The sequence below is a fragment of the Haemaphysalis longicornis genome, unplaced genomic scaffold (genome assembly GCF_048455015.1).
Source record: "Haemaphysalis longicornis isolate Haplotype H1 unplaced genomic scaffold, Haemaphysalis longicornis Haplotype H1 scaffold_1, whole genome shotgun sequence".
In the NCBI taxonomy this organism is placed as follows: domain Eukaryota; kingdom Metazoa; phylum Arthropoda; class Arachnida; order Ixodida; family Ixodidae; genus Haemaphysalis; species Haemaphysalis longicornis.
In genome coordinates, this window is record NW_027526203.1 from 332,344,961 (window position 1) to 332,361,948 (window position 16,988).

A 16,988-nucleotide genomic window follows, 5' to 3' on the forward strand; every position below is an offset into this window, starting at 1 on the left:
TTCCTCTTAAAAAGACCTGCCCCATGACTTTTTCAGCAATAGCCACCCTGTGCACAGTATTTTCCAGCTGAATAGCATGTACAGGTTGACTGATCTCAATCAAGTGAGCCAGACTCACTTCAATTACCAAGAAAAGCAAGGAGGTTAGGTGCCACATGAGGGCTGGATAATCTTTCTCTGCAGAGGGTATCGCCACAAACTTGCCACAAATTATAACGGCATAATGCATTAGTTTTTTTCTTTCATTTCCTATCATGTGAAGACATTACGTACACCACAAAACTTTTCACTTTCTCACAGGTTGGACACACAACACAGTTCAACTATATTTAAAGCTGCAACTGAAACCCTTCCACTAAGTGTGGTTTGCACCAAAATCACATACACAGTGCCTTTATTTCCATGCATCCTTCCCATGTGCATGCATGGCAAAAAAAAAAAAAGGGCGAGGAGTTGATATTTCTGTTGAAAGCTGTCGAGTGCATCAGGCATGAAAATGAACCACCTTGACTGAGAAAGTGAGCAAGGAAGCAAGCAAGCAAGCCAGCATTCGTAGCATGGAGCCTTCATTCATTTGTGTCAAGTGCAACGTGCTGGTGCAGAGCAGTTGTTTCCCACTAGCTGATTTGCCAATCGTGGGCCCACGCATGGGCACCTGCCATAAGTGGGTAAGAGTCTGGGACTACCCTCTATGCCAAACGAACCTCTAGTTTCATTTATCAACAGCCTTTATCAAGGACCTGTATTTTGCCCCTAAATGTTTCACTTTTATATCCAGCACATCTGCGCTCAAAGGACTCAGGCACGCAACCACACACGAAAATGTGAAGATGGGCAGGTACTACAAATAGTGCTACTATTTAGACAGACTTCAAGTGTTCTAGATGTCTTGGCATTACTGGGTCAATTATCAAAGTTACAGCCATTTTTGAATCGACTCAACCTCCGCCGGTGTGTTCTCTGCAGCCTTTCTGCGCACGCACGCAACAGACTTCCTGGCCACATTAGGCACCATGCAACTTTACACCTAGATGACCTTTCTCTCTTTTTTAACTACGAGGCACCGCAGCAAGCGCTACGAAATGGCCCCCATGCTCTTTCAGGGCATGCTGCGCAGCAGCAGAAGGCGGGTGAGCAGCAGCGTGCCGTCAACCAAACTGGCATGCACAAACAGGGGCAGGGAGCGGGTTATTGGAGATGTGATTTTAGTTTTACCACTTGCACGATTTGCCATTCATTGCCCACCATGTCATCCATCTCCTCGTCCTTGCTGTAGCGGGCGTAGTCCTTGCGGAGGGTGCGCATCAGGATCATGCTCACCAGACCCACCAGGAAGATGACCATCATGAACGAGTTGAAGATCGAGAACCAGTGGATCTGCAGCAAGGGGAAAGGGGAAGCCGCTCTCAGGCATGTCGCACAACCAGAACCCACACTGGGGCAGCTGCCCGAGGGAGTGGTCCCAATCAAGTGCCCCCTTCCCTTACTCGCAACACTCCGTAGTGTCCAATACCCCAAGGGGCCACTCAGGGTCTGGCTCGGAGAGGAAACCATGCAATGGCGCTGCAACAGCAGCAATCCTTTCATTTAAATGGCAGGTGAGGCACCAGCGCTAGACGCTAGGACCAAACCAGCACCACTCAGTCTGCCACTGCAGCCTGCATCAGTCCATTTAACAGCAACAAGCAGGGGTGCCACAGCTAAAATTACATTTGGAGCAGTTTTTGGCGCACGGAAATCTTGGTTTTGGAGCAGACTACATTTTGGAGCACCAAATCCCAAATTTGGAGCAGTTTATTACAAAAGATGTGCAAACGATTTAGTCAGTTAAGACACCATGCAAGTTTCAGTGGACAAGGTCCGGCAATTGTGACCAAGAAATTTTGCAGAAAGCCAACAAAATCTGCAGAATAGATTCATCAAGTTCAAGCAAAAAAAAAAAAAAAAAAAAAAAAACTGGAAGAAAGAATGGTATAAAAGCTGCCAACGATACTTTTGTGCTCTAGAGTACTTGCCCTTATAAATGACCAACCCTAACCTAATTGAAAAACAAATAGCTCTTCCACCTGAGCAGCATCTGGCTACACTAGATACAAATAAGGAAAATCTTTTTCAATACAACCAGAAGCTTTCAGCAGATGCATGACTAGTGGAGACATCATTGGTATGATATCAATGCTTTCCCTTGGACATTTTCCAGCTCACTAATCTATTGAAGGGTCTGCTCAAAGCTTCCAAATCACTTGTTAGTTTTGTGTAGTTTTGTGCAGTGCGTTGCCTACAAAGCTCACGCCATCACCGCAAGGGCGCTTGCTGTATGTATTGTACCAGTACATTTGCCATGGCAGAATTACTCCCACCCGCTCGGCTTGCGACTGCGTGCACGTATACAGCGAGCTGCTTTTATTACTACAAGCAAAGCACACTCCATGTCTCCGCGGCGAAAACTTGACGGTGATGCACAAGGAAGGCGGCTGCAAAGTCCATGTTTCGATTGTCGCCTATTATCTGTGTGCAGCAGCACCAACAGCACTACGCCACAAGCACTTCCGAGCAGATAGCTGAAAATGCTTATCAAAATTTGGTTGTCGGCGATACACAGTCCATAGCCGGCATAGGCTATGGACTGGGTATGAAGGCATCTGCTGTCTGTCTGGCTGTCTTTGCAACTGGATTGGATTGGATGACGTACAAAGCTCAGGTCGCCTATGCGTTTTATTCTTCGCTAGAGTTAGCGAAAGTGAGAAATTTTTCACTTTGTCAAGTATTTTGGTGCAACATGGCGAAATTTAAATAAATGTAATGCTTTGGTGCAGCTTGGCTCAAAAATATGAAATTGTATCAAAATGGCACAATTGGCACAGCTGTTGCACCCCTGAACTAGGCACACAAGTTTCCCTTCTGCTTGTAAAATAATGCCGACCATTCCCATCACCCACAACACGGTAGCTAGTGTGGTGTATCATATAAATATCGAAGAGCCTTCGCTAACTCTGAGCTGGCCTGGAACTGACACACAGGGCTAGTACAGCATTAAAAAAAAAAAGGGGGGGGGTTGAAGAGTTTATTACACACTGCAAATAAAGGACATTAGAGTTAGCAAATCTTTTGCGAGCAATTCTCAAATCACTGGCCAGCTGCATTGCAATAGTGAGACATGGTTTCCCTTAAAAAAAAAAAAAAAAAACACTTCACTTTTAAAACAATCGCTCACTAAAATCGATCATAAAAATATAGCTTCTGCAGAAAAAAATTATCTTCCATATACAACGGACGTGCAAACCAAACATTAGGCTGCCCTTTGTTTAAGGGGGCACACTGGTCTTAAACCAAAAATGTTTATTTTTAGAGTTATAATGATAAAAATTGGAGGGCATATGTAGTTTTTCATGCTGATTGTAGATATAAAGTTTGCTTTTGTGTAAAATGACTATATTCAAAATTGTTTGGATTTCTACATGTAATTTGGTGACAGCCTTTGTAAAAAAAGCTGCTGGAGGGATGCAGCTGAACAAGGTACCTGTGAGCTGTGCATAAATCAAGCAGTGCAATAAGAGTAACATTATCATTCTATCTGGTCTGTAGCAGAAGTTACGACTGTTTGAAGTGTGGGCCCGGAAGGCAAAACTGGATTTTCTGGTTTTCACCTTTCAAGCCTAAACTTCACAAACGGCCGTAACTTCTGCTACAGAACAGGTAGAATGATAATGTTGCTCTTATTGCCCTCCTTGATTTGTGCACAGTTCACTGGTACTTTGTTCAGCTGCATCCCTCCAGCAGCTTGTTTACAAAGGCTGTCAAAAAATCAAATATAAAAATACAAATTAATTTAAAAGTAGTCGTTTTACACAAAAGCAAACTTTTATATCTACAATCAGCATAAAAAACTACGTATGCCCTTCAATTTTTATCATCATAACTCTAAAAATAAAGTTTTTGATCAAAGACCCATGTGCCCCCTTAAAAGGGCCATGCAGACAAAATACAAGTTAGTTTTATTCGAAAGATTTAGTCTTTTACAGTTCCCTAAGCACTTGTTCGGCAACAAACGATGCTTTATTCACTGCGAAATTATATATTTTAAGTCAAAATTTCAATTCTCCCACTAAATTGTGTGTTTTCGTGACGTCGACAATGACGTATTGAGAGCAGGGCCTTAGAACTAAATATAGCCTGCTGACCAGGGCTGCTACCATCTCATAGACGACCGTTTGGTTATCTCGTTTATCGCCCATTATCATAGATGGCGCTGAAAAATTGCTAAAGCGCCAGTGTTCGCACTTTCCTTCTGGCCGGACTTCTACACCTGTGGTATTTTTATTATGGTTTGTAGTAACCGTTTCCTAAAAATTAGTAAGCTAAAAAAAAAACAAAAAAAAACATGGTCATGTAAGCGACCGTGCTGCTTGTGTCAGTTGGTCAGTGTTGTCTCAGACAAGTCCAGCGCGTCCGACGGCTGTGTTAGCAATGTCAGCAGGCAAAGTGCCGCACTAACTGCTTCGGTGTTCATGTTTGTTCATAACTTCAATTGTTCACCCCACAATTCGTACTGCTATGAAAAGAATGTTCCCTAAATGTAAGCGTAAGCAGCTCGTTCGGCAAGCTTAGAAGCCCTGCCTAATTTGCATTTGCCGCCCTCCGCCAATCGCAGAGCTGTCTGGTATGACATCATAGGTTCTGTTGCGGGAAATGAGCTAGTGGGTCGCATGGCCATTCCCTTTTTTCCTAATTATGTAGCTTATTTGAGCGAAGTTTACGTTAAAAGTGGTGTCAGTATGATTCTAACGAGGCAATCTTTCAAATGAACCAAACTTAAGTTTTGTCTGCATCGCCCCTCTAAAGCAAATTTTAATGCTACAACATGGGCACCAAAGTGGCATGTGCCCCTATAGTGGTTGAGACAATATACACCAGAGTCACTCAGGGTGTGTGCACGGGGGCACTTCCCACAGTGGTCTCCAGTTTTACAACCGCTACTTACATCCAGGCAAGTTCCAGCGTAACTGTTGCAGCAGAAGGTACTATGGGACGGGAGTGCAACGGCTGCTTAGTAACGTATGCCCCAAGAGCCCTAGAACAGCCTAGGCATGACACGGGAACCATGCGACACATTTCGTTGGCAGTGGCAGCTAGCAGCTACGCACACGCTCACCAGCCCATTTGTGGACTTGGATTAGTTGGTGGCTCTAGGACGTGGCTGTCGCGGTGCTTTCGTTTGCAGGACAGAATGCACGAATGCCGAAGACAAGGCCAGCACAGGCTCCTAGCGGTGATAAATGGCAACTGAATCGGACATTGATGGCACGGAGTAGTGGACCTAGCCCAGCGAAAATGGTTCAAAGTGCCGCTAGGTGACGCGATGATAGCTAAAAGGACACCAAGCGGCACGATACAGGCCAAATAAGACTACAAGGTGACTGAACATGCTTTGTGCCCCCTATGCGGGTGACCCCGCATGGGTCCTCAACTTTCTTCTCACGCACTGCACGCGTAATTCATAATCCAAAAAATGCAGCAAAGTGTCGGAGTTTACAAAATCTGCCGACGATTGCTTGCACCCAGCTGCGATGACAAGAACACCTCCCCACAGCTGGTGATGGGAAAATGTGGTGAATGGCAAACTGAATGACCTTTGCTACCCGCCGCGGTGGCTCAGTGGCTAAGGCGTTACGCTGCTGAGCACGAGGTCGCGGGTTCGTTTCCCGGCCGCGGCGGCCGCTTTTCTGATGGAGGCGAAAAGCAAAAGCGCCCGTGTGTACGAGATTTCGGCGCACGATAAAGATCCCCAGGTGGTCAAAATTAATCCGGAGCCCTCCACTACGGCGCGCCTCATCGCCTGCGTTGCGTCGGCGCGTTAAACCCCACAATCAATCAATCAATGACCTTTGAATAGACAGCAAGCCTTTTAACAGGAAGCTCTCGTCACTCTCATTAGATTTTTATATTATGGTGTTCATATGTGGCTACACGTAATGGTGTCTTGATTGATTTCATTTTAGTGGTTACAGCATAGGATTTTGTAAAAATGGTCATAAGCACTTGTAAAGGCCACGTGCAAAGCCAATATCGCAGTGACAAAAAACTTACTTCAAGGTACAAACTTCCCCCCCAAATATGCATCAAATTTTGAGAAAGCAACATTTATGACATGAGCAAATATGGCATATATTACAGCAACAGCCAAGTATCGTAATAGCCTATGCAAATGCAAGAACGATGAGGCGAGGTCTTCACAGCGAGCAAGCTGTAAAACAAGCCTGAGCACAAGAGCAGGTAAAGTCTCCCCAGGCATGTAAAAAATTAATTTTTTTTGCTTACTTCATACAGAATTATTGTTCATGACTACAATAAAAAAAAGGAATTAAGCTCCCCAAATTCTCTGAAAAGTACAGCAGTAAACACCCTGAGAAATAGTAACAAATACAGAACCACCAAAACGAACTACCCTTGCTGCCTGCTCCCTTTCCATGGCTATGCCAGTGTTGCATCTTTTGCTAATGCTTCTTTGAGACTCCGCTTACCTTGTGAGCTTCACAATAAAGCAACCTGGTGTGCCACCCAGGGAAGTTTCAAACATTGCACTGAACTACAGTAAGCTAACAGTAAACTACAGTAATCTCTTTGGGAGTGTTTATCGATGAGATTTTTAGTTATCTACTAAATTCCCCAACAAAAGAAAACTTTTTATGTACTGACAACACGTGGCACTTAACTTCGTTGCATGATTAAAAAATGTTCAATTGAATCAAAACATAAAATATATTAGAGCTTGATTACAGTTTGAGTCAAAGCTTACTGTGCTTGGAACATGCAGAGAAAAAATTCCAAGAGCATAAAGCACTCACCCTGTGCTGGAAGAAGCTTGGGTCTAGGTATTTGTCAAACCTTTCTTCAAATCGAACTGTTGATGGTTTCCAGATAACCTAATAAGATCAATTAAAAAAAAAAAGGGCACAGAGAACACACTTAGACTGTGTACTAAAACTACAAAACTAATATTCATAATTTGTTGTTCCGTGAATTGACAGATGTTGCATGCATCAGGTACACTTCTTTGCCTAAAATGAAACCTCGACTTTTCAGAATCAGTTCATTTGAAAGCCAAGAAACCTTCAATTTCCCAAATTTTGTTACATATGAAGCTAAGATACGCCCCTAGACTTCAAACTTGAAAAAGATTTGTGTTGCTGCCCTAGGTACTCATAGTTGAGCCAAACCACTAGAGGAAATTCAGCTTCCTTTTTTCCTTTAAAAACGTACATGGCTCACTTACAGAAAAAAAAATCTGGGAACTCAGAATGCAGAGAGGAGGGCAATTACAAAAAAAGCATGGGTTCTAGAATTCTGTTAGGTTTGCAGAAAACTTTTTTAACAGCAGAGCCACCAGTTTGTAAGTTCAGTGCAGCAGGAAAAAATACCAAGAAAATGCACAGCGCTTGTGAGCACGTGCCTCACAGCGACCACCGAGTCCCCGGCTCTCGCAGTGGCTTTAGCAAAAAACCTCCAGCGCTGTCATCAAGCGCTACCGCGCATTTCATGCTTGGCATTAGGAACACGACGATATTTATATGCACGTGACGATCACTACTACTAGCACAGTGCAAAGCAACGACGAAACATGTAAATAAACAATTTCGAACTTGTACGAATGCATGGTGCTCCCGTAGAAAGAACTTCAGTGCTCCCGTAGAAAGAAATCCCGCAGCTTCACTAAGGTTCAAGCCTTGCACGACTTAGTGCAAGCTTCGCCAGTTGAGCTGGTGGAAGTCTACAATGCTGAGGATGGCTTTGCATCCACCACTTGCCGCGAAGAAAAGGACGACCTCTTCGATGCATGCGACAATGATGACCAGCACCGCAACTATGCACCCGTTCAAGTCTGGCGTGTGAGTGCAAGCTTCCCTGAACTTTTTACTTTCCACTGTAGAGTAGACGGAAAATTTCACGGAAAATTTTTTGGAAGCACATCTTGCGTTTTTCTTGGCATTGCTGGCTTATTGGAACTGCCCACTAGTTCTCTTAACGGCAATTTGCTTAACCCTCCACTCGAGTATAATAATCAAGTGCTAGTTTCAAGGCTCAAACTGAGAACATGGTATACAGCAGCACTATTATCTTTTGCACCGTAGGTGACCATGATAATTCCTGGCAAGCGCCAGGGCGAAACTGCCTCCCAAGCAACTTTCCATGGGCCGTACTTGAAGCACACACAATCTGGTTGCGGTCATATTATTCGCAGGGTGGCATTTATGGTTTCGACTAGGAACTGCTGCTAAGCTCTACGTATTTAGTATTCAGAGTAGTCTTACTTCGCCACAAGGATTTTCATCACTGGCTACAGCCCCATTTTGTGGCCATGGGTGCTTTTGTTGACTGGACATTTTTGTGAAGAAATCAGGTTTTGTAAATTTTTAGAATGAATTTTTACAAATGCCATTCCAGGCGGTATTATTGGAACACCCTTTAACATGGCACAAGTTAAAGGGTGCTCCGTCAGATACTAAACTTCTAGCATATACTTCCATCATCAGACCCCGACTTGAATATGCATGCACAGTTTGGGACCCTCATACTAAACTAAATATTCAGGCATTGGAAAGGATCCAGCGGAAAGCAATACCTTTTTTGTCACTTCTAAATATCGTAACAGCGAATCGACCACAAATTTAATGACGGCACTTGGCATTCAATCCCTTGAGAAGCGGAGAAAAATTCTCAGACTTAAGTTTCTTTTTAAGCTGTATAACAGGCAGCTTTCATTGGATCCTGAGCCATCCCTACAACCTTTGGTGACACGACTAACAAGACATCGACATGAAAAATTGTTAACACCTTAATATGCCAGCACTAATCTTTTTAAAAACTCCTTCTTTCCCCATACGATAACGAATTGGAACAGCTTCAAAAGGACGCAACTCAGTATGAAACAGCTTGCCTTTGTCATCACTACAGTCTACTCGTAGCATAGATCTAATTTATTGATTTTGTTTTTACTTGCGGTTGCTTGATTTGTGTAGTGAACTGTTTTTACGTAGTCTTGTTTCCTTGTACAGTTCTTTTTCTTTAACTAGCGGTTGCTTGACTTGTGTAGCGAATTGTTTTTTATGTATTGTTGTTTCCATGTTTGATATTTTGTTTGCCATAATGTGCGGCTACATTTTTGTGCTGTTTATTTGCGTGTGTTGTACGCGCTGTATCGCCCCTCCTGCTTGGGCCCAAACTGGGCCTGCAGTGTGTACTAAACAAATAAATAAATATCAGGTTTTATCAAAAAACGAAGGAGCCATACTTCTTAAAGGAGCACTGACACGAAAATTTCATGTTCCACTTTTATTGTTTTTATCGATGCTTAATGGTCTGGCGAACCCGAAACAGCCCTTCAAATACTTCAGCGCGCGATAGTTAATTACATTGAACGGCCTGAAAATCGTTTGTTTCAAATTCCCGCGCTTTCATCCCGAACGGCGCATATGACAGACTCCCGGACAGACGTCACCGCTTTGTGCGGACGTCACCGGCCCCCGCTTGAGAGGGTGTTGCGCCCGCTCGCCGCTCGTGGGGTCGCGCGCGTGAAGGGACGTCACGAGTTTTTGACGAGCGCTGTCGCGTCACTTCTTTTCCGCTCTTGGATTGACGTCACGCTGATGTCCATTTGCTGAGTGCCGCTCCGCGCGCTGCTCCGTCGGCGCGATAAATGAGATCCAATTGAACTACGTTCTTCGCGTCGCAGGCCGCTCATATTTCAGCCAGGGTATTATGTTGAGTGAAGGAAGCGAACTGTGCAATAATATTAACGCCGAAAATTGGTGTCAGTGCTCCTTTAAGCATTAAAAATAATAATAAATGTAGTTGTGGATGGTGGGCATTATCATCACCTTTACAATGAGCCATATAATCAGCCTGCTGATTTAAACTGTATAAAAAAGGCCCTCCCCATGCTATACCATAGATATATGTAGATTTCAGGGAATGTAAGTCCAGGGACACTTGAGCACTTCTCATGAGTCGCGAGTGCGAAACAAAGTCCAATTTAACATTGTTGAGTGGTTCCCTTTAAGTAGGTATGTTTACGTTGCAGCCAATAAGAATTGATGAATCGGCCCTGAAACCCCCATGGCAGCCGTCATTGTCACTCGTAAATTCTATGAGAATGTGCAAATTTTGATTGGTTACACGGACATCACAGCCAAACTGGAACTGGTGAATCGGCCCCGAGTTTCCGGCAACAGCTGTCATCGTCATCGGCCAATGCCCTTGAGGTTGAGGGTATGCGAGAACAGTGGGTGGGTATGTTGAGATCGCAGACCAATAAGAATTACTGTTGTGAAATGGCAGTGACCTTCTGATAGCAAATTCCATCACCACTGGCCAATAAACCCGAGTGGGTCCGTTGTCAGGCCTATATCCAGCCTAAACAAATGGCTACCGTAATGCTGAACCTAATGACGTGCCAGTGAAATTTTCTCATTTGAAGGCCACAACGCAAAGTTGAGGCCACAACGCAGGCCACAACTAGGTCCACCAGAGCCATGGAGACGAAGTGACGTGTGGGATGAATGCTTGATTTGCATTCCAGAGGTCCTGGGTTCAATTTCCATCCAGTCCCAAACTGTCCTAATTTTCTTTTAAATAGTCTTTCTTGGGCTACTTAAACACGAAAATTTTGGTCTGTCTGTCTGTCCCTTGATTCAGCCTTCCGGACAAAAGTTGTAACAAATTGTCAAAAAATATTTCATATGGGCAGAGATGTTCGAAACCAGTAAAGCTGTTGACGCAAGTCATACGCGTCCCCATAATTACTGCAAAGGAAACCTCAGGCACATTTGACGCAAAATGTTAGTGCTTAACCAGTTGGGTTGGTTTTTACGACAGCAACAACACGTTAGAAATGTTACAAATCACGCAGAAAGGCTCCAGCTCGTGCGAGACAAATGCACATGCAAAAAAAACAGCTTCCGCTTGTGCTGTTCCAGGCAGAACAAGAAACAAAAGCTAAATAAAATGATCATTTCTGTCCAAGCAGGTGGCACATGAGGCATGTAAAGATGGGAAAATTGAATTGCATTGAAGAAACCGAAGAAACCTCCATTCCATTCATTACAAGAGAAGCGAGAGGGAGGGGAAGAGCGTGAGGGGTGCTAACATAGAGCGGCAAATGGGTTATGTGGCAGACAACTATCTCTTTCAGTGACGTTTACAGTGAAGAAAGCATATATGCGGCCAGTTTTTTCACTTTATTTTAATTTTATTCTGTTTGCACCATCGGTCCTATTAGGAGTCATTGTGCAGCTACGGATGCACGACGGTAGCTTTTCTAATAGCCGTATAATGCTTCTCTTAAAAAATTTCATCTATCCAAACGACGTCACTAACATGTAAACAAAATGAAACTGCATCTATCAAACGACGTCACCAACATGTAAACAAAATGAAACTTTCATAAACTGGAACACTTCATCATAACATACTGACGCAACCACCAGGCTGTGAAAAGTACCTCAGTGGAGGGCTTCAGATTAATTTAGACCAACTGCGGTTGCTCAAGCAGCACTACTAATGGCACACATAAAGGATCGGGAGTCTTTTGAGGTGGAGGTCCGAGTTGCATGAAGCCGACACAGTGGAGGGCCGGATGCAATTCCAGTGGGGGGGAGGGGGGCTTTGCAAGCAAAGAGACTGACAATAATATTTTACAATAATTGACAACAATCTGGCTAAGTGGGAGGATGGGGGACAATGGCAACTGGAAGCAATCAATTCTCTGTTCTTGTACTCCCGTCTAACCCCATTTGAAATGTGTCCGCTGCCAGATAGGAAGTGCCAGGGGGTTCTGACGACGTGCTGGGGCAGCATAATACTGCCCCTCGGGACGCAGGTTGCTGACCTCTGGCACATATCATCGCAAACACAGAAATAGGGGGTTAAGTTTTTTTTTTTTTTTTTTTTTTTTTTTCCCCCAGTCAACACAGCCCCGTGTTATTTTGGTTATGGAGTGAACTAGCTTACTGATTAGCCCGATGTTTAAGGGTTCATGTACGCACAAATCATAGTCAGCACATCCATACTTAACGCTTAACATAAATGTACAATCCTGAGCTGTAAAATGTCCATTAATGATTCCTGTGAATATAAGCAATGTCTTGAGTGCTGCAGCCAAGCTTGGAATACAATGACTGATCAAGCATTTAGCACATACAACTGTATGTTATAAAAAGGAAAACAATTTCACATTCCAGCTGCCGCACAGTTACAGGGGGAGTGAAAAGGCAATATGAACAGCATAGTGCACAGCCTTTGGCCCCGCGTTGCCATTCTAGTGCATTTGATGGTACGGTATGGTATGGTACAGGTAGCCAGTACACACAGCCGTTGAAACAGACTCCTGATCACTGGAGCCACTCAGTAAGCGAGTTGGTTTCGCCTTTCACATCCTGTCTCGCCTACGCGGCCAAACAGGATGTGATTTGCTAGGCTTAGCTTTTTGGAACCTGTAAGCTTCTATTATCTTGCAACGCTTGCTTATCATTACTGGCAAAAGCCACTCTTCCATGCCGACTTGCTGTTGCAAGTGCATTCAAAATTCTTCTAACAGCGCAAAATGACGAGGACAAAGAAAGAAAGACGCTGCATGACAAACAACACCTGTGTTTGTCTCTCTTTCTTTGTCCCCGTCATTTTAGCGCTGTTAGAATGCAACCATACCAACTAGCCCGACTTTCGTTACTGCATTCAAAAGTAAAGTTCACAGTTCAGCTTAAGGCCATGGATTACTATTCATCTCTTCTTCCTTAAAAAAAAAAAAAAAGGATTTGAAAACAAGACGATTGGGTTTCGAGTGATCCAAAATTTCAATTCTGCAGCTCATATCCTGGAAAGCTGTCAGTAGTTTTGAAAGACACCTACATAAAGAAGCAGGGTCACTCTCTTGAATCTGTTATACTAGTGTTAGGCCACACACTCAATGTGCAAAGTTTAACAGCCCTTCAAGCCATATTCAGTAGCTCATATCCGACACTTTGCAGTCCGTCATTTGTATTTCTTTTCGTTCCCCCTGTGCAGCGATTGTTTCTAATTGTCTTTCTCTTCAAAATATAGACACAAAAACATTAACTTACCTCATACGTAAGAAATATTTTCTGGTTAGGAACAAGTTTCGTCTTTACTTCGCTGGTCAAGTTGACGTCCACTATCCTGTTGCCATTGTAGCCAATTTCAAACTTTTTGTGTGTCCAGAGGTGGTAGCTGTTATCTGACTCATCGTGTTCACCAACAATACCTACAAAGGAGCAATGGCAGCAAGCATACAAGCAAGCAAAATATCCAGTGTGAATATGATGCATAAATACATTTTGCTACAAAGCAATGCAAGTATTTTTTTTTTCTCCTCGAGAAATGAAATCTACATCCAACATACAGCCTTCAAGTTAGCATAAATGGCGATTACCAAAAGTACAAGAAAAAAAAAAGAAGAAAAACAAGATTACACTTTCATATGCACGCAACTGAAATTACAACACAAGAAGAATAAACAAAGAAAGCAAACAGCTTTTGTTACTGTTGGCTTTCTTTCATTTATTCTGTCAAGAACGTTACCTTCAGGTCAGCTAATCAAAAATAGGAGACACTTGTGCTTGCAGATAGCATTTCTATCTGTGCCGCCTCATTCACAACGCAACACATCATAACAAAAACATTTTTCTGCGCGTCACTCAGGAGTCAGCTGAAGAAGCATAAATTACCCCATATAGGCAAGCCATCAATATACATCTGGTACCAGTAGTGGTTTTTGACAGCATATATGAATGCCTGCAGTTTCGCACTGTCCAAGGTGATGTCACAGTAGGTCATCTTGGCCACAGGTGCTGCAAACGAAAGTGCACGGGTGAGATAACATTCATTAGGCGATGTGACTCGCAGTGCAGCAGGAGGCCTCACCTTTGAACAGTATGTCCAGGCCACTAAACTCAAGCTCGACTCCCAGAAGTGCTTCGCCCAAGGTTTCATGGTAATGACTGATAGAAGACTTTGGGCCCACGCAAAAAGGCAGTGACAAATACGTGTACGTCTCCTGGCGGTTATGATAGGGACCCACAGTGTTCATCCACAGCACGACTTCTTCATTGTCTTGGTACTGCAAACACGGACAAGAGAGCACTTTGTAACAGTGCTCCAATCGGAGATTTCTCGCGGCATGGCGAAACGTGTCGACTAGCAGCTGTTTCTTAAATGCCACCTGTTCTCCCGTGCCAGCAGCGGCCGGCAGAACGGTGCTGCTCACCATAACGTCGACGACTACGCGGCACCTGAGGCAACATACCGCTGCTGCAAACGCGCCGGTGCCGGGAGAATTACACACACAAAAAGGCTTATCTAGGCATTATTTACGTTTGGTACGCTTTGGTCAACAGAAAGAAGCCGTGCGTAATTAGTGAAGACAAACGTACCACATTTAATGCATAACAAATGCGGCAAAACGGCTATCAGTCTATGTATGAGTAAAATACGTCGGCCTCGCCGCCGCCGCCTCAGATTTGTATGTTGATCGGCCCTAAAGTCGGTATATGGCAGAACAAGGTTTCCGGTGTCCGAGATTACTTGTTAATTCCCTATTCGCGCTCAAATTTTCACCGGCGACTGAACTGAAACATGTTTTGGGAAGGTGTGTGCAATGCTCCACTACCTAACGTTCGCATTCGGCGTAGAGCGCGCAGTGGCGTCGCCAAGATACGAATTTACAGCACGGCGCGACGGGGCGTGCTTGCAATCCCGTTGCCATACCTTGTGATCGTGCTCATCACTTTCCGTAGGTCTGAAGCAGATGAATAGTAGCACAAATACATGTCCAAATTGTTTCATGATTAATCCGTCGCGCAAGTACTCTTCATGACTCGACGACAGCACAACTAGTACATGGATACGTCCAGCCACGTCAGCCCTAAACGCCTAATTTAATGAATGGCGCTTGTGTCTGGTTAATATTTTTGTTAATTAAAATAAAATAAACAAACATTGCCTTTAGCGTGTAAAAAATGCGAAGTTGTAAGACATCTTCTAAGATTAAATTACGTTTTTGCATTGATTCTTCTCTCAAGAGAATTGTAGCAAAACGCGCTTGATTCGAAATCATGAGCGGCTGCACGTAATGACGCAGACGTGAAAACATACACAAATTGTTCGAAAAGAGTAAACAATCAAATAATAGATTGCTAGCGAGGCAATGCCCAATAAATAATTATTAGATGTAGTTTCTACTCAGTTATGAAAAGCCGAAGGGCGATTTTTGATCGTGGGAGCCGCGCCCATTCAAGGCATCGTGCAGCCTCACATTGAAACCAAGAAAGCAAGGTGCGGTCACACAGAGGGCACCATTATGTAGACGGTTTACAGCAAAGTAACGTCGGTAACGTTGATTTACAGCGCGGCGTCATTCGACATGGCTGGCGTTTCAGAACCTGTTTCTAGCCCTGGCCTTCGCTGGTTTCCGTGCGCATCGGCGAGCACCGGCGTGGCTTGATAGGTGTCAATTTCATTCGTGTTGCTATGAATGGGGGCTTGGCGTCTAACTAGGTAGTAAGTGCCAACATTCAGGGAATACTTACGAAAATCCAACGTTAACGCTGTTTGAGCGCTGTTTTGATTGGCGTCCGTCGCCTGGTTTCCCGTTCACGCGTTTCGTCCGACATGAAGCTGCCCGACGGCTTCAGTATTTCTTCTAGTATTTGTACATGATCTCTCAGAGCAACAGAATAGAATCCTAGGAGCTGTAACATTGTGTAATATAACGCTATTCTGTATGAATTAATACCGTCCTAAGGCGTATAAAAACTTTCATTTCCAGCATACGCTGAGAAGGTTCGTTGGCTGTGGGCGCATTATATTATGAATGTGAAGGGCTGTAAAACAAAATAACCTTGCATGCGTGTGGAAGTTGTATGCTTCTCCTTGGCCGCTTCTTCGTGTTTCGAAGTGCGATAAAAAATGAGGCAAGCTCACACTAACGCGTAATACTTGAAGTTAGCGAAGTTGTACGCAACCTTCAAGACCATCACGAAGGTTTATGTCCACAACTGCAGCCGATTTGCTTTCTTCTTCGCTGCCTCAACGACCTTTACTCCATCATTGTTGCTATAAGTGTAAGCTACCTTCATTTTTTGGAAGTGATAATCACTGGACATCACCTTGGAGGGGCGTATGCTATGACGTGTCTTTCTCTTTCCGAGTTAGTGTTGCCACTAATACGGCGGACGCTGGAGTCTTTCTCGTTCCGAGAAAGTGTGGCTACGATTACGGCGAACGCTGGAGCTTCTTTTTTTTTCTTTTTGCCATTCTTGGCCAATCTCCCTATAACGTGCGCCGGGGACGCTTGGCGGCCACCGCGAGGCACGCACAGTTGAGCGCTAGGCATTTTCTTGGTATTTTTAAATGCGTACAGGAAAAATTACGATTTTCTAAACAACTTCGCTGTTAAAAATGTTGCAGCGCTCAGCTTTGATTGTAACCTGACTTACAACTGACGCAGTTAGCCTTGCGAACCTGTTCCGCATTATCAGCTTTGTCTTTTTCGGTGCGTGATAGCTTGAAGATGTGTAAACGCACAAGTTGAAACAGCCATATGTCGCATACAGTAGACGACAAATCACATATGTGTGGCAATTAATGTTAAGTGCGCTAGCTCACAAATCACGAAATAGTACTTACCGCCTACAGTGAAGTTCCTAATAACGCTCGGTGATCAAGGTTTGTTAGCACATTAACATTTTTTTCTCCCGAGCTCTCACATGAGGATGTTGATGTGAGAGTTTTTCCGCATCTTTATATTCTGCATTACACAATTTGTTTGGTAGCATATTCGACGTGACAATTTTTGGTTGTCCTTAGTTTTTACTTTTTAATTGATTGTAGGGTTTAACGCGCCGACGCAACGCAGGCGATGAGGCGCGCCGTAGTGGAGGTCTCCGGATTAATTTTGACCACCTGGGGATCTTTAA

General features: G+C 43.9%; 1 protein-coding gene across 2 annotated transcripts in view; it reads right to left on the minus strand.

Moving 5' to 3' along the window:
- Tm9sf3 (transmembrane 9 superfamily protein member 3) overlaps window positions 1-14,946 on the minus strand; it is a 42,622-nt gene extending 27,676 nt beyond the window's left edge. The window contains exons 1-6 of one of the 2 annotated variants that reach the window (XM_077683745.1): window positions 14,779-14,946; window positions 13,936-14,131; window positions 13,740-13,862; window positions 13,116-13,276; window positions 6,846-6,923; window positions 1,216-1,377 (exon numbers count right to left, since the gene is read on the minus strand). In XM_077683745.1, coding sequence (XP_077539871.1) covers window positions 1,216-1,377; window positions 6,846-6,923; window positions 13,116-13,276; window positions 13,740-13,862; window positions 13,936-14,131; window positions 14,779-14,856 — 798 coding nt within the window. In that variant the 5' untranslated portion in view covers window positions 14,857-14,946. The remainder of the gene's footprint in view (window positions 1-1,215; window positions 1,378-6,845; window positions 6,924-13,115; window positions 13,277-13,739; window positions 13,863-13,935; window positions 14,132-14,778) is intronic. The other variant, XM_077683750.1, reaches the window with a different exon arrangement.
- Between the last annotated feature and the right edge of the window lie 2,042 nt (window positions 14,947-16,988).